The sequence below is a fragment of the Urocitellus parryii genome, chromosome 3 (genome assembly GCF_045843805.1).
Source record: "Urocitellus parryii isolate mUroPar1 chromosome 3, mUroPar1.hap1, whole genome shotgun sequence".
Lineage (NCBI taxonomy): Eukaryota > Metazoa > Chordata > Mammalia > Rodentia > Sciuridae > Urocitellus > Urocitellus parryii.
Window position 1 is genome coordinate 51,939,630 of NC_135533.1, and position 23,510 is coordinate 51,963,139.

At 48.2% G+C, this 23,510-nt stretch overlaps 2 protein-coding genes across 2 annotated transcripts in view; one reads left to right on the top strand and one right to left on the bottom strand.

Moving 5' to 3' along the window:
* Positions 1 to 23,510, top strand: part of Snd1 (staphylococcal nuclease and tudor domain containing 1) — a 412,495-nt gene that overhangs the window by 337,435 nt on the left and 51,550 nt on the right. The gene's annotated exons all lie outside the window — the stretch shown is intronic.
* Positions 14,416 to 16,813, bottom strand: Lrrc4 (leucine rich repeat containing 4). The gene is made up of 2 exons (XM_026411667.2): positions 16,732 to 16,813; positions 14,416 to 16,555 (listed from the first exon to the last, which is right to left on the bottom strand). Exon 2 carries the CDS (start codon positions 16,453 to 16,455, stop codon positions 14,500 to 14,502), a length of 1,956 nt encoding a protein of 651 aa, XP_026267452.1. The 5' UTR covers positions 16,456 to 16,555; positions 16,732 to 16,813; the 3' UTR covers positions 14,416 to 14,499.

The following is a 23,510-nucleotide window of genomic DNA, read 5'->3' on the forward strand; positions in this document are numbered from 1 at the left end:
CTTGGTTCTAAATAAGCATACAAATGAATGAGCAAACCAAGGAAAGGCTTTGGCAGGGAGTGCCACCATGCCAAGAGACACAAGCCTCACATTTTAGAAATCGGCTTCTCTTTCATTTGGGCTTATGAACCACCACCACCACACGGTGATCTGGAGCCTGCCTAAATTTACCTGTAGTGCCGCCTTTGACTGATTGGGAGGTTTCTGGCTATAATGGCTGGAGGGAAGGATGCCATTTGTTTCTGTTCCAACTTGCTTTGGAATAAAGGATAAACTTTCTGTGCCTCTATTTCTCCCACTTGGTATTCCTGGATCTCAGCCATCTGTTTTCTCTCCCTCTTTGCCTAGGGCTCTGAGGTGGGTGATACGTTTGAAGGAGGGTTCCCCCTTGTTTTTCCAGGGCAGACAGTCATTGAAACTTCGCAAGTTCCTGAGCCTGAAAGAAAGCTTAAGCAGGGCTGGGGTTGTGGCTCAGTGATGGGGCACTTTGCCTTGCACGGATGAGGCAGTGGGTTCTATCCTCAGCACCACATAAAATAAGTAAAGGTATTGTGGTTGTCTACAACTAAAGGAAAAAAGTAAAGAAAGAAAGCTTAAGCAGAACCATGTTCAAGAAATGCTTCTAGCCTCTATCCTGCCTCCCTCTTGAGTCTAGAGCAGAGGTCTCTGATCCCCTGGATGTTTTTTAAAATATCGAAGTCCCCATCGCCACCCCTAGAGATTATGATCTATTTGATCTAGACTGGTATTTAACAGCTTCCTGAGTGCTAATGTATACCTGGAGCTGAGGAGCATTGCCTTGAGACTAGTCTTCACTAGAAGGAGCTTGAATAATGCTTGTCCTCCCTGCATGGCCCACTGCTGGGACCCCTTTTCCCAAGCACAGGGGAGAACAGAGAAGCCATGACCCCTCCTTAGCTAATCCTCCCATACTGTGTATTTGGTAGACACAGAGCCCACTACTTCTTAACTTTGGGCAAATGAGCAGAAAAGTGAGAGTTTTATCTGTGGACAAGAGTGTAATTTTGGGGGAGAAGTATTGGTGGGGGAGAACAACCCGGAGCTGTCTCTACAATTTGTTCCCAGAATGATGAGTTTAAATTCTAGGCTCCAGCCTAACTCCCAAGCATCACACCCCACTCAGAAGTAGCAGAAGAGCCTACCATAGCAGTGAGAGGAAGGCCAGACACCAGGTGAAATCCCAGACAGCTTCCTCTCCTCTTTCCATATCTTGTCAGATATTTCAAGCCTTAAGTCCTTATTTGTGTTCTGCCTACTTGGCTGGCTGTTCTTGCACTTGAGCGGCTTGTTTGCCTGGACAGGTCCAAGCTGTCTGAGCCATCAGCAGCTGCACCTCCTCCCTCGCGCCTTCTGTCTGAGCCAACCTTGATTCACAGTAGTGCAGATGGCCCCAGCCGTACCCAGCAATGTCTGCCACTCCCATCCCTTTCTGCCCTGCTTTCCTGAGATGAAGGAGCTGGTTAGGCCAGGCCTTGCCTACAGGTCAGCCTGGGGCTAAGGTGAAGACAGCTCTTGGTTCATATTCTGGCATATTAACCAAGGTGACATGATTTTTTTGAAAAACAAAATTATCTGAAATTCCTAGGACAGGGATAGAGCAAAGTTCATGTTCGTGTGTATAGAAAACACTTCACAGCCTGCATTCAAGCTTATCTATTTTTGCAAATGGCCTTAGTCTCACCCTGTCTGCCTCCGAAGTAGTATTGGGCACTGAGAGAATCAGAGGAAAGAGCTGATATCAGAAATCACCTTCCTTTCTTTTCCTCCACTTTCTTCTTTTAACACAGTCTTTGGCCAACCTCTCAAAGCACCACTCCTCATTTTCATAGTGGGTTTCAGTGTACCCTGTAGTACACCATCATAATAAATAGTTTCCCTTCTCCTTGTCCCTTTCTAACAGAAACAGACTGATAACAAATATGGCCAGCATAATGGGCAAACTTACAAGAGGAAGATTGGTTACAGCGGCCTTGGGGTATCCTCAGCCTTTCCCCATGTTGGCTCACTGCTGAGCAGCAAAACTATGGTCCATCCCGCAGGTTCTGCCTGAGTGAGATCGCCCACTCTGGCAACAGACTACAGAAGGAAGGGAAGCTGGCAGCAACTGTCCACCATAGTGCCTGTTTGCCTTTGAGTGGGGCCACACTGTATAAATATACTAGGTCTTTTGGGTCACCTATCAACCTTTTCACCAGCTTATTTGGGTCATCTCTAACCCTCAGGGACCCCAGCAGTGTTAATGCCAGTGTTACAGCAATACCAGTGTTCACATTATGCATCCTAACACTCACTTAGCTGCTATACACATTATTTCAAAAGTTTTTCTCAAGAGTTCACGGGCTACTTGAATAGGGAGCAGCATAAGCCCCCAAGGCAACCCTTTCCTAAAGAGGAATATCAAGATTGAGATAACTACCTACTCTGTATACAGCCTGGTATATTTACTTAAGGATAAGAATATTTTCAGTCATCGATAATGATGAAATATCTTTATTGCCACCCAAGGACCAATAACATCCTAACTAAGAAGCCTGTCTATCCCTAGAATTTGAAGCCAGTGATTTGGTGAGCTCTCCTCAGAGGCAAGGTTCCATGTGTGTGATGTGGAGTTAAGGGGCCTTATTTCCACTGAAATGTTACGATTACTTGCAGCCTAGGGCTGGGGTCTGCTCTCTTCTATTCACTTTGGTACAGGAAATGCCCTTTACCAGAGTAGAATACCCAGGAACCTTCTCATTTCTCTAAAGCCACAGGATAGATCTCACCAATATGATGAGTTTCATGTTCTTCATGACTGTTTCAGACCCCTTGTCTAAATTTTGTCACTTTCTCTTCTTGTTACCACTTAATCACAGGAAACATACTCCTTCAGATCTCCTCACTTTTGCTTGGGTCTAACCAAATTTTAGTGCCCTGAGTTTGTCCAGAAAGTCTCGTTATATGGAAATGCTAGATCAAGAGTGACCTGCAGGCACAGTCCAGGTTGCCATGGTGGGTCCCAAGGACCTGAATTAGCAATATTTGTCTTTGTCCTGAAAGCAGCCATCATATTCATAGCCAGAAACTTTAGCCAGCAACAATATGTGACAGATACACTACCACCCACCCCAATTATGTCAGAACAGCCCTAGAGCTGTTCAGTATTGTGTCAGGGGATAGCAAAGTTCCAGGAAGGACGCCAGTTCTTACTGCCCATTCAGAGGCTTAGAGATGGAATGGGGAGCTTCCTCCGTCTTCTCACATTGCATCACCTACCTAGAGAGGGACCTGTAGAAGGGTTGCCATTGCCCCAAAGTCACTTGCACTGTTCCAGTCCCCTAGGCGTCTGCTTGATACCAGGATTCCTTTCACACAAGGGGGGCTGCACAAATGCAGCTACTGCTTACCCAGGGAGATTTTTCCTGTTGACACTCAGTACCCAGCTACCCACGTGTTGCATCCAGTAAAGTTTCAGATATGAGGGACAGCTCTGTATTCTCTGGGACAAGTTGAGAAAAGATTGCCCAGTTGACTGTTTCCCAGTCTTGACTGTGAATGGAAAAGCCACCATCATGCAACCCTTGGTGTCTGCTGTTTAAGTACAAACCAATTGATTCCATCTCAGGCTGGTTCATAGCAGCAGAGGGAAGCCCTTTTCTGGCTTCAGCACCAGCACTTCCCAAGAACAGCGTTTTTATGCTTTCTGCAAACTGGAGACTGAACTTCCACGAGGGCAGGGCCTTACGAGGGAAATGAAGTGACCTTGTGGGGTTGACAGGTTCAGCACTGCTAGCATTTGTTTTGGTTGCTGATTTCCACTGTCAAATGCTTCTGGTTGCTCCCAGTCTTCTTTGCCTCTGTTTGTTGCTCAAGTCCTATATCCAGGATGACATTTGTGCAGGGAAAGGGGAGAAGAAGCTTTGCTACTTTACTCTGGCACACAACAAGGGTTCTCCATCCAACATGGTGTTGCCAACAGGGAACTGCTGAAGTAGCACTCCAGAGAATCGCCCGGGAGACCCCTCCATCTCCTGCCAAGCTCAGCCAACCCTGCCCATGCAGTCTTCTGAATTGCACCTCACTGCAGCTCCACTCCTTAACCAGTACAGCAAATGGGCAGGGCCTTACAGGAAAGTCCTAAGCGCCAGCAAGAGAGGCATTTGAGGAGAAATGAACTGGTGGACAAAGAGGGAGTGCTGCTCAATCTTCTTTTAAGTGGAAAGGAAAAGGTCATCAGAGCCATATGGGGCTTGGGTTGGATTATTGTTGCCTCTGCCTTGCTGCAGCGAAAGGGGCCAGCTAACCTGGTCCAGCCCTGGGCACTGCCAGCCCTTTCCAGCTGCTGATAGCCCAGCACAAAGAAACACATGCTCTGTGTACACAGATGGGTTTGCATGTCAGCATGAGCCCATTTTTAGCCCTTGCCCAGGAAGGGCAGTGTATGACACAGTAATTTAATTAAATTTGCCTCCCTCCATGGCCCACAACTTTGAAGAGGTTTGGGGAAAAATGAATCTAGCTGAGAAACATTACCCTGCCACTCTGGCTCTGCCTCAGAGCTGAGCCACAATACCATAAAGGATCTCACCATCCTGAATATGGCCCAGGGCATCTGTCTGCACTGCAGGCTCCCTGGCCAGGCTACCTGCTGGCACATCTGGCAAGGCAGCCTCTGGAAGCAGTCTGTCTCCATCACAGGGAAGTCACCAAGGCACCAGGGGAAAGATAAGGGAACTCCCTTCTCACAACCAGCTGGCAATAGCAACAGCCATAACTTGAGCCACATTATTGCTTGCACCCCAGACTTCAGTGATTAGAATGGAGAAGACAGAATGAAATGAGTCCTCACCCTCCTCTGATTACACCAGAAATGGATATAACTTGGATTTGAGTGTTAGACCACATCCCTGTACTATACTTGGGGACCTGAAAATTGTCCTTGATTCCAATGAATTCCCATGTTTCATATCTCAAGTGCTTATCAGTTTTTGTCCATTATGTCTGCCCTTAGCCCAAACCCCAAAGACCTACACCTGCCTCCCAGCCAGCAGCATTTCTCTTGCACTGAGTTCATTAGCTCATCAGGAAGGACCTAGGCTTTTCTCTGGCCATCTCCCCCGGTCCACTGGTCTGCTCATGAAAGGGAATCCTTTCTCCTCTCGCTATCCTCTCATCTCTCTTTTCTGTCCTAAGTCAGCTCTAGCAAGCCTGCTAGAGAAGAGCATTCTCTTTGGTTATCTCTCTCCCCAAGAGCACATCCTCCTGGCTGGCTAATCTCTCTGCGTAATGATAGCAGTTCCTCGGAGAGAGAGGGAATTCTCTGGCACAGTTTGTCTCAACACCAGCATAACACAGGCTGTTGCTTAGGAGTGGGAATCATTAGAGTCAGGCCATTATTGGAGGGGACTGGTCTCTAGGGGAGCTAGCAGAAATTACCGCTCCTTAATAGATGGAAACTCATTTGCCTGAAGCCCCCGCCTTCCTCTTTATTTCTCTGTATTCCCCACCTCTCTTCTCTTCCCAGCTTTGAAGTTGAAAAGAGAGGTAACTCCACCCAATCCAAGACAGCAAATGTCTGCTAAATTAACTTGGTTAAAAGAGATGCTTTGCTGAAAGCGGCTGTTCTTTTAGAATGTTTCTATTGGGACTTCACTTGAAATCATCATGAAGGAGGCACATTCTAATTAAATCTGTGATAAAATTATAGCCAGGGTCACTCCATTTCCCAGGAGATGATTTGTTGAAATGGGAGCAAGACAGTTTACTAGGTTCTTGGCCCCGTGTTTCAGAGTAGGTCCCTGAGTCAGTGTGGGCTGTCTGAGCTTTCCCTCTGAAGGTCCCCTTGCTTACACAACACCAGGGAAGGCAAGAAGAGGTAGAAGCATTACTCCGGACTTCTTTGCTTCAGTGGTCTTCATGACCTTGAACAGACCTTTAACATGGTATAGCTTCTCTAAGCCTACCTTGCACAGGAGTACATGTTGTTTATCTTACTGCCCTGTGCTCTTGTAGCAAGAAGGACAAGGCCACTTAACCAATAAAGCCCCTTTAGATTTATTGGCTGTCTGGGCTGCCATCAGATCCCACATGCCCCAGAACACTTATGGCGGAAGAGAAAGGAAAAGTTGCCTGGTTTCTCCATTTCTAGCTGTTTAAATGAGATCATGAGTGGGCACCATCTGTCTCAGAGCATTAAGCACAAATAAAGTACTGGTGGGACCGGCCTCCCCCACCTCCTAGAAAGGACCTTTAGGGATTGCACAGGATTACAAACTCCAGGGGGCACTAATCACTTTGCCATTTCTGTAAATGGCGTCCCCTGGAATTGTACGCCATGGTGGCCCTGCTGGTGTTCAGTGATAGTGCTAGGTTGAGAACCCAGAGACCAGAGATCTGGTCTCTGCATTACCAGCTTAGGGAAACTGATTGCAAAGCACACCTCCCTGAGCTTCATTTTCTTCCTAAATAAAATAACCCAACTAGACAACCCAACTAGATTTTCTGAATTAACTTGGAAGTTATTCTTGGCTGTGTTGGCATGCCTGAAGTTAGAAGCCATAAACTTACACTCTGTCTCTATTGTCATCCCAAGGTCAGCTGGCCTTGGTGACATACCTGTGAGGTAAAGGTGCCCTCAGCTGACATGACTCTGCCAGTTAGAGTGGATGTGGACTTGAACAAGAAGCAGAAAGAGATCCAAGGACGGGAAAGCTACCAGGGGATACAGTGGACTGAAAGAGGAAGGGCTCGGGTGGACCAGCTCCTTACCCTTCCTGTATTCATCCTTCTCTGTGGCTTCGGAACCTATTTCTGACCCATGTGCACACAAAACACCCACAACTTTGAGCTCAGTTTTGCCCTGAGGAGTCTCCTCTCCTCATTTCTATTAGGAAAAATATTCTGTCTTTCCCTGGTTCCTTCAACAGTCTTTTCCTTAGGCTTTTCTTTTCCTCCCTCCTTACTCCAGACTCCCTCCTCCCCAGCCTTAAACAGATGAATTGGAAGAATATGCTGTCATGTCAGAAGGAAGCCATTGTCAATTCACACAGGCAGACGCTAATAGGATAAAGTATTATCCGACTTCCTTTAAGTCCAGAAATTAAGTCTTCTTGCAATGGTAATAGATTATAACTTGTAACCACTGTGACTCCCAGGCTATAGGAACAGGCTGTTAGTGTCTGAGGCCTCAGCTCTATTCTGGGCTGTTGCAAGAGACGCACTAAGCATTCCTCCAAACACAGCCACAGGACCCACAGAACTGGCACTTGGTCCTGGCTAGAACTGCTTCTGTGGAGAGCTGTCTATAACTCATTCAGTTCACCGACAGGGATTAATCTGAGTGTGAGCAGCTGTCTGAATAGCCCTAATGAGCATGGCTGAGTGGGTAGGTAAAGGAAGGAAACCAGGTCTTGAAGACTGAGAAGAAGTAGCCTGAGGCCAGGAAACCAAACTTTGCCCAAAGAACAGTGAGTATGTGAAAGCTATCCTCAGTCTCCTTGCTGACTCACTGAGCAGGTAGAGTGACTTTAGAGTGACTAAATCAGCACTAGCTCAGAGACACAGGGAATCCAGATCTGAGACCTTAAAGGAACTGTAAAAGAGACTACAGATTAAGGAGCTGCCTTGGAGTAAAAAATAGCACGTGAACTGTTAGAAGTAAGTAAGAGCCATCATTCTTGGATGGAAGGATCATGCAGGATTTCCTAGGTCCTGGCACAGCAGGTGAATGGACTCAAATGGAGACTGGGGTGGGGGCGGGACCTGATAAGTAAATGAAGGGAGTTTTTTATTAGTGGGGATCTAGAAGGTAGATGGGTATGAAAGAAACAAGTGGACCAAAAACTATTCCTTTGGCACTTTGCAGTTGAAGTAAACATTAGTAATTGCTCTGGTATTGTTTGTGGGTACACACAAAATTAATGAACTTGAAAGGCTGAGTACCACTTTGGTCCACCCAGACCTCACACCTGGCATTCAAGTAGCCTCTCATCTCAGTGCTTTCCCACTGCAGGTTCCAAACTCTTGAGAAGGTAATGCCATCCTCTCAAGTGCTAACTTGCTTTGGGAAGTTAGCACTTGAAAGGATGTCTCCCAGGACATTGCCACAGGCCTAAACTTAATCTCTGACTGACTTCAGGGGTCCATGTGCACTGAACTCACAGGCATCATCATTTCTATGGGAAAACATGGTTTATATTAACACCTTCCCTCTGGAATAACACTCTTTGTCAATAAAAAGTGAGCTGCACCCTCTCCTTTCCCCACATGGCTGTGCCGTAATAGAATTGAGAGGATGGTTTCAGAGCAGACCCAAGTGAGCTGTCAAGGTCAGGATTAGGGTACTAATACCATGATGGCTAGGTTTCTTCCCCAAGCAGCAGACTGCCTCCAGGAGAGGGCATAGTACTATATTGGGTTGGTGGTTTATCCCAAGTATTGAGGCAAGGTTGGCAAATACCAGAGGATAAAACCTGGGATCATCCTAAAATCTAATTTTAGCCTCTCATTAGGAAAGCAAATTGCATTCTTTCTTCAGCCTCTCTTGGAAAGTTGATCTCCCTGCTTTTCTTCTCCTCTGTTCCATACCATCAATTTTACGATAACAGTCCTTTGCCATCCTGGGTCCAGCCAGCCACGTACTTGCTAAGGCAGAGGAATTGCTCTGGTTTTCCTTCTTAACTGCATTGCAGACCCTTGCCTCTGTGAATCTACCACACAGATCCATTCTTCTCTCACTTGCTCAAATTATAGTGCTTATTTTCCTGTAAGTTCTCCAGTCCTGCTTGGAAGCCCCAGTAGTCCTCTCTCTGCTAAAAGCCTTCTCCCTCCTGGCTCCCCTCCTCCCTGCCTAGGCCTAGAAAGGCTTTGTAGTCAGGGAGGATTTTATCATCTTCTAAGTAATAGTGCCTTCCTTCACCCTGACAGAGAACCAGGGATAGGTGGCAAAGACTCTAGGAAGTTTACCTTCTTGGTAAGAATCAAGGCTTCCCAGGTAGAAATGTCCTGTCCAAGCCCCTCAGCTTATCCACCACTATCAGCAGAAGCACCTGAACTTTCTCTCTAGCTCACCACAAGAAACAGTAATCTATTCCTAGAATAAGACAGTGCCTTGGGCCAGCTGTAAGGATCAGAGCACAAGGCAGAATTTTGCTAGGAAGGAAATTACAACCATCTTTCCCACGGCATTTGAGTTATAGATGACACTGTCCCCAACTTCTAGATAATTGTCCTTCCTCTCTGAAATAGAGTGGGCATGTTCTCTTTTTGGTTGACAAGTTTCAAGAATAGAGGAGGTAGCCAGGCATGGTGGTACACACCTGTAATCCCAACAACTCAGGAGGCTGAGACAGTAGGATCGCCAAGTTCAAGGCCAGCCTCAGCAACTCAGAGGGACTCTGTCTCAAGATAAAAAGGACTGAGGGATATAGCTCAGCAGTAAAAGAATCCCTGGGTTAAAAACCCCATACCAAGGGGAGAAAAGAAAGAATAGAGGCAGCAATGGAAGTGGTTTGTTGGTCTATATGCTTATATATATCATCAAATAACTGCCAACTGTATATGCCAGGCATTGTGCTGATTGTGAGATAGATATAGCTAAAGTTTCAATTCTTAATACCTGTGAAGCAGTAAGGTAGATACTAATATTGTCTCCACTTTGCAGATGAATGAATTATTTGCCCAAAGTCAGAGCTAGTAAGTAATAGTACTGGGATCCTACCCAAGAAGACTGACTCCAAAGTCTGTGCTTGTGAGCACTGTGATACATTGCTTTGTGTGAGAATATTTTTAAAGTATATATAAACACATACACACACATACATGCATATAACTGATGTATTCCTGAGGTCCTTAGTCCCACTCCAAAAAGTAATCTACTTCATTTCAATATAAAGCAAAGATGAAACAATATGAATCCACTGTCCAAACCATTCTTCCCCTGCAGGGGAAAGGGTGCTTTCTGAATGGATGGAGACCAATAGAGTTGCTTTGAGCCAAAAGCTGCCTTGCAGTTTAGCTGAGGCAGGATTTAGAAATGGCATGAACAGTGCCTGCATTAGCTGATGGCATGGAGTGCTGAATGCCAGCAGAGGAGATAAAAATCAGACATATGTTTAGATATAAATGTTCTCTCCCCCCCCCCCTTCTTTCTTCTCTAATTTCAGGCTCTTACTGCTTTGTTCCACTGAAATGGTGGAGCCTTAATTATGGGCTTTGGCACCCTGCTGTAGAAGCAGGGAGTGAGTAGGACCCACTTAGTCCTCTCCCATTCTCTAGTCATCACCACCAAAGGAAGCCAGAGGCCATGGACTTTGGCTTTCTTCCCTGCCATCAATGGGAATTATCTTGCAGGAACTTTTTGCACATAGTTCCACCCAGCACCCAGCAAGTTGCTGGCCTCAATACATGTTCAATAGCCACCATAAAACTAATGTCTCTAGGCCTTAGAAACTAGCCTGTCTACCTTCATTGGTAATAGGATGCAGCATTACACTAAAGGATGATAAGAAACCCTGTAGCAGATTGTGGAAGTGGCAACTACAGTATGGCTTTTAAAGAGCTAAGGTTGGGTAGATACAGTGGAGGGAAGAATTAAGGACCCCTCCCCCACCCCAGTTATCCTCATTGTTAAGCCAAATAAACAGAAACCACTCCACTATGGAGAGTTTCTCTGGGAGGTGCTTTAAGACCTCTGTCAATCCTCTTCAAAACAGTCCAGCCTAAGGTTGGGAGGAGGCCAAGCCATCTTCCTCCATATAAACACACAGTCTTACCTACTTTCACTCGTTCTCCTACGCTGTCAACCACTGTGGAATTCTGCAGTTTCTATCTGTCATCAGGCCTAAGAATCAGAAAGCAACCCTGAGAATCCAGCCACGTAAGTGAGGCCTTGCATGGTAGTAGGGCTGGTTGTGGGCATCTTTTAGTGGAAGAAGAGAACATGGAAGCATTTGTAGGAGGTGCCATTGTAACTGCATATTAGCAAGGAGAGAAATACGTATTAATAGCCAATAAGAGCAGAGTGAGAAATTCATTTGACTTGAGTCATGAGACCTGGGTTGTAGTCCCACCTCTTCACTAACTAGCAGTGTGACCTTAGCTGTGTCTTTCCGTTTCTCTGGGGCTCAGTTTCCTTGACCATAAAATGCAAAGGAATTAAGACTAAATGATTTCTCACAGCCTTAAAAAAATTCTATAATGAAAATTCTGTAACTCCATATAATAAGCTGCAGAGTCTTTACCTCTAACGTGTTGCTATAACTACCCCCATGAAGAGCTACCAACCCACGTTCCATTCCCAGGTAACCAACCTTAGAGCTTGGCCAGGCCTGAGGATGAGTCACTAACACAGCCTTAAAGGCTGTACTTGCAGTGCTCGCGGGGCTCCTCTCTGAGAAGCTATCCCAAGGGCCTGCTGTAGAGGATATACCCAGCCTATGGCAGAGGAAGGTTACTGCTCCAAATGCTGAAACAATGCACAGGGCAGACCCATTGGGGAAAGGAACTCCCCCTGCAGCACCAAGGATACTTATGCCTCCAAATCATATCCTCAGTCTCCCCTAGTCCTGCGGTTCCTTCTGGAAAGCATTTCTCCCTTTGATTCCAAGACCTGGATATGCTCACCCCTGGATATGTTCCTAGGACTATTCCCAGGACTGTTTTAGGCGCCTTTCTCTACCTCCACCTTCCAACCTTTCTGGCCACAGACCCTTTGTCATTACATTTATTTACTGCACAGCATAATTCTCTGCCCCCCCCCAAAAAAAAAATAGGTACTTGAAATTGGCTCCCCATCCTCTATTTTTGTAGCAGCAACTACCTCCACAGTTGCCTTGGAATGTATACCCAGGAAACTGTTCTAAACAATCTAAGTTGTGTCATGTGCCAGTAAGAGAGGAAGTAATTTCTTGCTTTATCATCTGGTCCTAGCTGAGTCCCTACCCTTCGATCTGCTGCAGTTCTCTTTCTCTCTTTATTGGGGGTAGAGTGGTAAAGGAAAGTCTAAGGAAATCGATCTTTGGTGCCTAAGAACATGTGTGCCCATGGACATAAGCTGCCACAAACACTGATACCCAGAAATGATTTGTGTACCCAGGAGGATTAAGAATTGACCCTTTCTTAGCCAATTGCTGCAAAGTACTGCCTGCCTCTTTCCCTCCTCTGTGCCAGAGAGATCACACCCACTCAGTCCCCATTCCCTGCATTAGTATAAATACTAGTGCTAAAGAAATGAAGGGTCCCAGTTCACCCAGCCTCCTTGGATGCCATTACTCTGTGAGCCTCAAGAGAATCCTTCACTGAGACATTTGACTGTTTAGCATCCAAGAGAACAGAAGCAACATTGCTTGGGGGAAATTGTAGCCAAACTACATTACCGCAACCCTCTTAAATCCAGGCGCCCTGGGTCCTTGGGTAGGAGCTGGTGCTGCCTGACCAGCAGCTTCTGCTGAGGTGGCACTTAACTTCTGGCCAGGTCCCAAGAACTGAGGCTGACCCATTTCCCCTCCTTTTCCAGGGCATGAGGAATTTGGTTGTACCCCCAACAAAGCCCGGGACTAACACACTTAGCTCGTGGAAGATGCACTAGAATCGGGGTGCGTTTATTTAAACTAAGGAAAGGTAGTTGACAGCTGTAGCATTTTCCCATACTTTATAAAAATTAACATTTGTCTTCCCCCGCACCCATAGTACCTCTTTCCCTCCCTCCTCCACCCCCCATTTTTTTGTTTTGTTTTGTTTTTCTTTAAATAGAAATGACTTGGTGGATGCTCTTAAGAATCTCTAGGTTCGGGATCTTACTCAATTTAACCCTTTGGGAACATTGAATTAAAAATTGAACAATATTTATTAAAATACAAAAATACACTTTTCTCACATTACAATCAGTGTTCTTTTGTTGGCATTCCCCCCAGCCCATACCACCCCCTTTCAATTCTGAACCCTTTCTTCCCTCTTAAAGCTAAAATAATAATTGAAAGAAGTTACATCATTTAATGGACCAGAATAACAGAGATCTTTGCCTTCCTCCCAACCCATTGTCTTACACTTCTTATGGAGGTAGGCCTGGGAGAGGGAAGCTTCCCCCCATGGTGCCCCATTCAACAAGACTCCATGCAGAACTCACTCAGATGCATGTGTGTCATTTGAACTCTGGATTTCACTTTTTTTTTTTTTTTTTTTTTTGGTGAAGCATCCTGTTTGGGAAAGGCTCCTTTACTTTACTTTAAATTAGCCTGTGCCCTTTTTGTCTCTCTTTTATTCTTCCCTACTCATGTTCTCCCCCCACCTCCATCACCACAACCAGTTGGCAGTAGCTGTAATAATCCCTAATGAATCAGCATTTAGAATAGTCACCAAATCTCAAGCATGAGAAAAGCTTCCACTCCCCCAAGCTCCCCACTCCCAGCCTCTCCTCCCTTTCCACCTTAAAACAAACAAGACCTTTTTGGAAAATCATAAAATGCCATCATTGTCTACAATCATTTGTCAGATACCCGGAACAACAGGTGGACATGCTACAGTGCTAATTTATGGCCTCCTGTGAATCATTCTCTGGGCTGCTGCTCTCCTTCCTACCCTTCCCTGGTGCCGCACCCCCCTCGGGAGCCTCCTCCTTCTCCTGGGAAACCCTGAATAGACACATGCCTTGCAGAGTGGGTTAAGCCCAACTGCAGGAATCTGGTGCAATGTGAAAGCATTTGACTGAGAGCTACGCCAGCTCCTTTCCTGCTCAGCTCCGTCCTGAAGCACTCTGTCAGGCTAGGCACATGCGAGTCCCAGTGAACAAAACCAAAGGATTTGTGCACATGGACAAAGACTCGGCCACTTTAAGGTTTCATTTTTGGTGGTTTTCCCGTTTTAAATACATTTACAGATATATCTTCCCATTGTCCTCTGAAGAAAATTATTGCCTCTCAACATTTTGGCACAAATGTATGAGTTTTGGTACAAATGTATGAGCTTTTGGGGCGGGGGGTATTATTTGGGGTTTTTTTTGTTGTTTTTAATAAGAAATCTGCAGAGACAGCTTTCAGCTTAAGAAAGATGTCTGTAGAAATGGGTATTCCTGTATTCTATGAAGCATCTTCTTAAAAAGTGACAGATGCAGTCTATCCCTCCTACTCCTCAGCAGCCCGCACCCTCTTTAGGGGCATTTTTTGTTGTTGTTTCAGTTTTTTATCTTAGCAGTTTCCACCTCATACCAGAAATCCCTCCTGGTGGCATAGCAAGTTGACTTGTGGCTTATACCCCACAACATTCCCAAGATTTCCCTCCCTCCCCCTTTAAATAGAACTTACAAGTTAGAAAATAGTTTTGTTTTGATTTTTTTGTTTTTAAATTTTAATATAATCTGTTTTTTTAACCAGCCCATAGATTTAATATATAAGCATATACAAGAAAAAGTCTCTCCCCGCTCTGTACAAAAGTTGCTGTCTTTTTTTGTGTGTGTGTATGTGTGTGCATTCTATTGCATTTTATAAGTTTTTTGGGGAGGGGAAGTCATATTTGAGTTTCCTGTACCTTGTCCTTGGTATGGGTCTGAATTATATAAGGTTCAGAAATAGTGGTCACTGTGGGGTGCAGAGAGTTCCCCAGGCTGTTTTCTGTCCAGTGGGCCCCATGTGCTGGTTTGTAGGTGTTGTAGTTAATATGGTCATGAATTGTGGGCAGCACTACTGCCCCCTCACCTGATACACCGGATGGAGCTGTTGTTGCTGCCGAAGATGCTGCTGCTGGGATGTCTTCATCCACCTGGATAATCTCAACTGTCCGGGCGGCCGTGACTGTACTTCGCTGCTGGTGCCGCTTACGAAGTTTATAGAAGACAATCAACATGGCAGCAGCTAGCAGAGTCACTGCCACAAAGCAGCCAATGATGATCTTGGTGGTCTTCATGACTTCATCCAGGCTGGTCTGCATCTTGTCAGTGGTATCTGTTGCGGGTACTGGCACCTGCTTGGGCACACGGGTGGTCTGAATGAGCACCGTGGTAGAGGTGGTATATGCCGGCTGGTAACCAGTGGACGTGGTAGGAACAGGCTTGTACTTTCGCGTTGTGTCCTCAGGTGAGATCTCTGTGGTCTCCACTGTTACTGTGGTGAAGAAACTATAGTTGGAGGTGTTGAGCTCGGCCGCGCTCACATTGAGGTAGGCCGAGGCATTGGAGTTGCCTGCCACATTGGTCACCATGCATGTATATACCCCAGTGTCTGAGAGCAGCACATAGGAAAAGTTCAAGGTGCCATCATTGAGGACAGAGATCCGTGGGTGGCGGGAGGCGTGGCTGAGCACTGTCCCATTGGGCAACAACCACTTCACAGAGGACATAGGGGGAGTCCGACACTTAAGTTCCGCCATTCGACTCTCAGAGATATTGAGGTCCCTTGGTGCATCCATGATAAAGGGGGCAGAGCACTGAAAGGAAGCCTGGTCCACCTCCACCAGGTAGCGGCCTCGCATGTGCATGGGAGCATGACAGCGGCCACAGCAGGTGGAATTGGTGGGTATATACTCCCGAAGCCACCAGGCAAGCCACAAAATGTCACAATCACAGTTCCAAGGATTGTGGTGTAGGTGCAACTCCACCAGGTACCTCAGTGGGGTGAAGAGGTCATGGGGCAAAGAAGAGAGGTTATTGTGGGCCAGGTTGAGTTCCACAAGTGAGGCCAGCCCATCAAAAGCATTCCGCTCAATCAAGCTGACCTGTGAGTTCATGACCCACAGCTTCTTGAGAGAACTTAGGCCATGGAAGGAGCCAGGCCTGATCTCGGGGAAGTGGTTCCCTGACATTTCCAGCTCCTCCAGCCCCACTAGGGGTGTGAGATTGGGCATATCTTTAATGTTGCACATGCCCAAGTTCAGATACTTGAGGTTGAACAGCCCCTCAAAAGCCCCCTCAGAGATATACTCCAACTTCTTGAGCTCCCCTAAGTCCAGGCGCATGAGGGAGGGCACTCTGTTGAAGGCGTAAGAGGGGATGCTCTCTATGGGGTTGTTGCGAAGCCAGAGCTCCCGCAGCTTGGACAGGTACTCAAAGGCTCCACTGGGGATGACCGTCAGCCAGTTGTCAAACAGCTCCAGGGTGTTGAGGCTGGCCAGGCCGTTGAAAGCGCCCACCTCGATCTGCCTGATGGAGTTCCTGCCCAGCTGCAGGACCTCGAGGTGGTGGAGGTGTCTGAAGGTGTCGGCCTGGATCATCTGGATGTTGTTTTCCATAAGGTTGAGGTACCGGGTGTTGGAGGGAATACCCTGGGGGACCTCCGAGAGGCCCCGGCGGGTGCACACCACCTTGCTGAACTGGTTACTGCACGAGCAGACGGAGGGGCAGTTCTGGGGCCCGGCTGAGGCGGCAGCAGCGATGGCTGCACACAGAATCCACACTTGCGCCGCGAGGTAGACGGGAAGCAGGACGGCATTCCAGGTGTGGTGCACAGTTACCTGCCACAAGAGCTTCATGGTGTGGCACGTTCATAATTCACCATCGCCTGGGATTTTGGCTCGGAAAGGAGAACCAGCCCTACCCCGGCTTAAGTGAGCTAGGAGCTCCTCTTTCCATCTGGAGAAGGAGGTGGGGAGGGGGCGATTAGAGAGACGGAGCAGATCGGCCGAAAAAAATTCTGCCAAACTACAGAGCGGCCCCTTATCCAAGCCCACCCTCAAGGCCAGCCCTCCGAAAGCTAAGACTTTCTCTCCCACATTGCAACCATCCCCACCCAAATCGCTCTCACCTACCTCGGAAGGAAGGCAGGAAAGAACTGTCGTGGTGTCCTCAAGCTTTCTCCATGGGAGCCGGGCACCTCGTTCCCATTCTGACTTCTTAGTTGTTAATTAACAAAAGGGGGAAGTGGTGGGGGTGGGGAGGGCACAGGGGAGGGGAGGGAAGGGTGGGGGAGACAAAATGGCTTCTGGTAAATCCGGAGCCGGAGCTGGAGCCGGCGAAGCCGCGGAGTTGAGGCGCGCCAGGGAGAGCCGAGGCCCGGCGGGCTATGCAGGTGCATGCCCCCCCCTCAGCCCGAGGAGCAGCGCCACCAGCGCTTCCCTGCTTTGTCCTTGGACCCCGGCACCGGCTAGCTCCAGCCACGGGGGAAGGCGCTTCATCGCCAAAGTGTGCCTCCCGCGCCCCCGGCCCACTCCCTGGGCCGCCGCTGGCGGAGGTGCGGGGGCGCCCCGAGCCACCCAGGCCGCGCTCGCTTGCTCTGCTGCGCTCCGCTCTCCCGCGTTGGCCGGGCCGGCGGCAGCTGATTGCAGTCGTGAGCTCGCGGGGCTGCGAGAGTTAAGAGGAGGTGTTCGCGGAGCCTTCGCCCTCCCCAGACACACACCCCCTTTCTCCTCGCCTCTCTTCGGAAGGGTTAAAAAGACAAAAACTGGGTTTAGTTCTCCAGTCCACTGTCTGCTGGCTCGAGGAACGGTAATCCGTCCAGCTCCTGAGGGGCAGCAGCGTGGACACTGCGCCGGGACCGAGTCCGCGGGCCGAGGAGCGCGCGGCTGTCGCGCCCGCACCGCAGGCCCCTTCAGGGAGTCCGGGGGCGGGCGCGGGTCCGGCGGCAGCGGCCGCAGCCCCCGGTGGCGCGCAACCACCCGCCGCCGCCCGCCGCTGCCGGGCCCCCGGCGCGCCCCCGGCCCAGGTTTGGTGCGGAGAGGGCGAGTTCTCTGCTGGGGCTCCCGGCGCCTTCAGTGGCTACGCTGTCCGCGGACTGCTGCAGCAACCCGAGCGCTGTCGGCGGCGGTGTGAGCAGCGGGGGTCGCGGCTGCGGGAACCGCTCCGGAACCTGGGAACATGGTCCCTGCTGGCTAGCGGCGCCGGCGGCGGCGGCAGCAGCGGGGCTCCTGCGCTCGGCACCCACGGTCTCCTCCTCGCGCCGGGCTCGCGGTGTTGCAGGCAGCAGCCACGCAGACTGCTCTCTCATCCTTTTGTCCTTCAGTCAGAACGTGAATGTACTGCTGACGCATACTGTTCTGGGGAGAAGATTAGCGTGATGCAGTGCTCTTATGTATTAACACTGCTCCCCCTCCGCCGCCTGCCCTCGAGGGGTTAACACCGGCGCCTTCCAGCGCCGCGCCGGCCCGCGCCGCGCAGCCCGGAATCCGCGCCTCTGATCGTCCGACCGCCTGCCTTCCTCTCTTCTTCCTTCCTCTCTCTCTCTCTCTCTGTCTCTCTCTCTCTCTCTCTTCCCCCCCCCAGCCCCCTCCCAGGCCGCTTCCTCCCCGCCCCCTCCGGACGAGGGGAGCGGGCCCGGCAAGCAGCCGGAGTGAGCGTCAAGTGAGGGGCAGCGTGCAAGTCGCAGGCGTTCGCTGCTATTTTGGTCCGGTCCGAGCGAGCCGCTGGGTGGCCGCTGATAGGCTGGAACCGCCTGGGGCTGCAGCAGGAGACCGCGCGGCCCCCGCACCCGGTCGCTCGGCACCCTCTGGCCCTAGGCTGGTGGGCTCAGGGGCCAGCGAGCCTAGGACGCGGCGGTCCGCGACTGGGCTGCTGCAGTTGGCCGGCCTCCTGCCCGGCCCGCGTCATCCTCACCCCCGCGAAATGCTGACGGGGCGCCTCGCCCCGGGGCCCAGGCAGGCGACTCGGAGTTTGGAGCTGCATAGTGGTGGGGACTTGGGGGCGGGCGACCCGGGTTGGAGCCAGAAGACCGAAAGCCTGGGATTTGCCGCTGCACTGATGCCTGTCCTTCCTGTCCCCTGCCCCCTCCCTCGCACACTCCCTCACCCGTCCTGGGCTCTAACTAGGGCTTTAAATGATAGTTTTCTTAATGAGGGCTGCGGGGGCGGGAATCAGTGGAAGGAAAGACCAAGAGCAAGGAGCTGGGGGAAAGACAACCTGGGAAGGATTAAGGTGAACTCTCAGCACCCAGGGCGCAACCCACTGTTCATTCATGGAGCTGCCGCTTTGACTCTGTCCCCCCTTTTCTCCCCTGCGCGCAAAGAATGGGGGAGGCGTCAAGCCTTCTGCCAGGTGAGCTTCTCAAGCCCCTCTGTCTTCCTGGGACTCCCTGAGAAGAACTGCGTAGCAACCTGCGGTAGCAGTTTACTAGAAAGGGAATTTTGGCCACTGTATCTGCTGGGAGGAGAGCCTGGGGCATTCTACAGCCCCCCCACAGGAGAGAGACTAGGTCAGCCTTTTCTTAATTCACCAAACAGACCCCCTTTCTCGACTAAGTGGGGGTGGGGTCATCTAGCTAAGACCTAGGACCCAGGTCTACTAGAATTTGGATCAGTTTAGTTTCCCTTCTCTTCCAGCACTGCCTGCAGACACCCTGGTTCTTCCCCCGCCCCGCCCCCTCACTCTCACTGTGTGATTATGTGGCAAGCTTGCTTTTTAAACCCTTATTGCCTGCACCTGGGCTCTGGTTTAAGAACCAGGAGGTCCAGAATTTCTTAGCTTTCTGGATTCTGCCACACCTGTAATCTCAGTATTATCAGCTACCCAGTAACCTGAACTGCCTTAAATATGCCATGACATTCTTGAAGTCCTGGGAAGTTCCATTGTAGCAAATTGACAACCCCATTCTTTACTAAGACTTTTTTGTTTGCATTTGCAGTTAAATTAGCATTAACACTTAATATTTATTGAACCTTTCCTCTGTGTATACCACTGTTGATCTTTGTATCAACTTTATTGTCCATTTTATGAATGGGTCAAATATATTGCCTAGGGTCACATAGTAAGTCAGGATTTCTGGCAGCCCTCAGATGTCAAGGAACTTGGGTATGGGAGTGATTCTCAAGTATTTGCCCAGTGGTCTGAGAACTTAGGTTTCATCCATGTACTTCAGCAGTCATTTATTGGGATGTTTATCTACTATGTACTATCCTCCACACTAAAAACTTACATATCTGTTCTGATTTAGTCTTCATTTGCTCCAGTGAAGTAATTGGCACCATTGTCTTCATTTTACAGATAAGATTCTTAGTTTAGGCAAGCAGAAAACTTGCTCACAGTCCTGTTTCCTCAAAGTAAACAGAACCAGCCTTTCAAACCAGTGTTCAAATCTTGAGACCAGTGCTTTAATCACTAGCAAATATGTCCACTGCGTCCATTCTTCAGACTAAATGGTGGAGGCAAGGTCAGGAAACGACTATGAAAGTTCAGTGAAAGATATATGAAAGAAATAAGTTGAAGGGTGGAAAAGGAGGGACTTTAACAACAAACCTTTAAACATGCTTCACTCATGATGACCAATTTAAAAAAAAATGAGAGAAATGGAGGTTAGTCACACTGTGGTAACTAGGGTTTAGTTCCAACTGGGCACCTTAGTAGCGCTTATGCATTCTTGACTAAAGCCCCATCTGCATATTCTCAGCTTCAAGCCAGACACTACCATCTTGTAGACCCAGGAAATGTGAACCTGGCCTGTCAAGGGTCTGTGGAGGAGGTTTCTCTCCTTGCCAGAGCTGGCATAGAGCTAGTAGAGTGTTCTGGTACCAGAAGAGACCCTGGCCAGGGTCTGGATGGCACATTGGAGTTTAGCTGTCCCTCCTTCCTCAAGCAAAAGAGGGGCTCTGCCTGGGCTGGTTTCCTGCCTGTGTAGGCAAACTCAGGCCCCATCTGTTCAGCTCCAGTCCCAGCAAATGAAAGCTGCTGCCCCCGCACTGTGAAGGTAGATGGAAGGGTGGGCTGATTTGGATCCAACCAGTGCTTAGTAATGAGCTTGTCTCACAGTAAATATTTGTGACTGCTGTTGATGAAAGTGAATATTCCCAAGTTCCATGGAACTCTACTTGGGGCCGCTTTGCCCTCTATAGGCCAGCTGGGATTGCAAAAGCAGCTGAACTTACGAACCAGCACCTGAACCAGGCTAAAGAGGAGCCAGTGGGGTCTTGGTAGCACACATCCCTTCTGACCTGAACATGGCCTGTAGCTTCTTATCTTGGTAAGTGAGTACCTTCCAACTGGCGCATGGCCCCTCATTATTCCTTACTGTTTCCTTGATTTGACATGGTACCACCAAGGAATAAGAAAGGACGAAGAAGGCTCAAGCCCAAAGAGGAAGGGAAGGAAGAATTGCTATGCTGAGAATGTTTTCACTTGCAGTTTCACACAGAGAGACTGCTGTGAGGAGACTGGAGGGAAAGGAAGAAGGAGACCAGGTGAGGAAATTGGGCATGGCCTGTGCCAGCAGCTCAGTGCTATGGAGTGGGCCCTGGATTAAGACTGGGATACCTGAGTTCTAGTCGATTATCTGCCACTGATTAGACCTGTGAAGTATCTCAAAATAGCTTTTATAAAATCAAGGAAATGGAATAGAAAGTGCCTTGCAGCTCTCATAGTCTATGATTTCCACCCCTTCTCAGACATGTAGCTCTGTGAAGGAGTTTGATCCTTTGGGACTGTAGCCAACTCTTGGAAATTGGCCACACAGTTGAGGAGAGAATGCTTCCTTCATAATCCAGAGATCCACAGGGCCAGAGCTGAGCACAGCAGACTATGTTTTCACAGCTACTAAAAAGGCTCATAGATCACAAAATGTTAACGCTAAAAGAGACCTTGGAGATTATCTGGTCTTAGCCTCTCATTTTACAGATGTCATTAAGAAAGTTCAGAGAGGCACAGTGACTTACCTAAAGCCACATGACTAATTAATATCAGAGTCTGTTCCTTCTGAGCTCAGTCCTCTGTCAAGATTTTGAGATATGGCTAATTGTAATTTAAACCCATGACTTGAAGATATTTCCAGATGCCTGGCTTCTGTGATCTTGTATGCAAGTGCCATTATATTTTGCTGGATTGGGATAAAGATAGGTCTTCAATAGAGCTGATGCGCCATTCCATGTGACTTTGGACCTGTAATAGGAAGCAGAAGAAATGGTCTTCTAAAAGATTGACTGAAATTGGTCCTCTAAAGAGGACCCAGGATTGCCCAGGCTAGACCACTCCCCACCCTGATATGCATTACATCCCTGAAGCATTATTCTGAGCAGCCACTAGATGTCCATAATGCCTCATAGGGTTTGCCTGGAGTGGCAAGGTACCATCTTGCCTCCAGTAGGCTTTGGGACCCTTAAAGGAGGTTTATCAATGGCAACAACAGAAAACAGAGCAATCACTAAAGGGATTTGAGAAACAGAAGGAAAGAAAATTCAGTATGGAAATTGCCCTTCAAAGAAGGAAGGGAAGATCCTGATTGGCGAATTAGAAATGACAAAACAGTAAGAAATGTCTGTGCGGAAGTAGTCACCTCCTTTTACTCAAAGCAGTGAACATATCCTGTCTGTGTTTCTCTTATTCATTTCCACCCATGTGTGCAAATACCCCTCTAGGGTCAACTGGTGATGAAGTTTCTGTTCATTGTAAAAGGAAGGTTGTTTTTCTTGCTTGTGATCCCATAGTGAGACTAGGATATGCCATTATTGCCCACAGAGAATGGCTTTTCTTCCTTGAGCCAGTGATTCAGACCAGTACAGCTGTTGAGTTACCCACTCTTCTGATTATCCTGAGATTCCATTGTTATTTACTATTTGCTCCTTAAGAAAGTCAGAAAGGAGTAGGCAGAAAAGCATTGTCCCATCCAGAGCAATTTTCAGAACCTCAGCTAAGAAGGGACAAGGTGATTAATGAACGTAATGAAGAGTTATTGAATGCACGGGCCTTTCATTCTGGGACAAGTTTCCCAAGGCTTATAGTTTGTGAGTTGCCAGGCTTAAGTGGAGAGAGAAGCCTCCCAGTTACCCTGCTGCTTCCTCTCTTGGAAGAGTGATTTGCCACACATTCTAGATGTGGTCACCTATATGGTCAAGCAGACTAAAAAATGTCTGGCCAGGAGCCTTGAAAATGGCCCTGTGCAGGTGCACTGGCCCATCTCAGGTCCTTGTGATTTATCCTTTTTATTTGCCAATGTACAGCAATATGATAATTTTAGTAACAACACTTTGTAGGGCATTGATAGGTATTTTCCACTGTCTTGTTACACATTTAATCCTCCCAACAGCTCTATAAGACAGGAACCATTAGATTTCTCAGGATTCTAAGCTAATGAGTGATTGAGTGATTTCTTGAGGCTTCCATAACAAATAACCACATGATAAGTCATTTGTTCAAATACTTAAAACAACAACTTTTATTGCAGTTCTGGAAGCTCAGAGTTCACAATCTGGCAGTGCTGCAGTCCCTCCAAATGCCCTTAATTCTGGTGGCACTCCTTGCCCTGTGGCTGCATCACTTCAGTCTGCCTCCATAGTCATACTGCCTCCTTTTCTTCTGTCTCTCCTATTTGTAACTTCTAAGGACTCTTGTCATTAAGTTTAGGGCCCACCTAGATAATCCACATGATCTCCTCATCTGAGTATCCTTAATTGCTAACTGTATCTGCAAATACCCTTTTTCCCAGTGGAGTAACAGTCAGGTTCTAGGACTAAGGCATGGACCCATCTTTGGGGGCTCACTTTCAACCTACTACAGCGACAGAATCAGGTTTCAATCCCCCAAATCTGTCCATGGTCCAAACTAGATAACCACTGTAATATATCACAAAAGAGGAGGGAGAAAGGGAAGGTACATAGGATAGCTAGTGACTTTT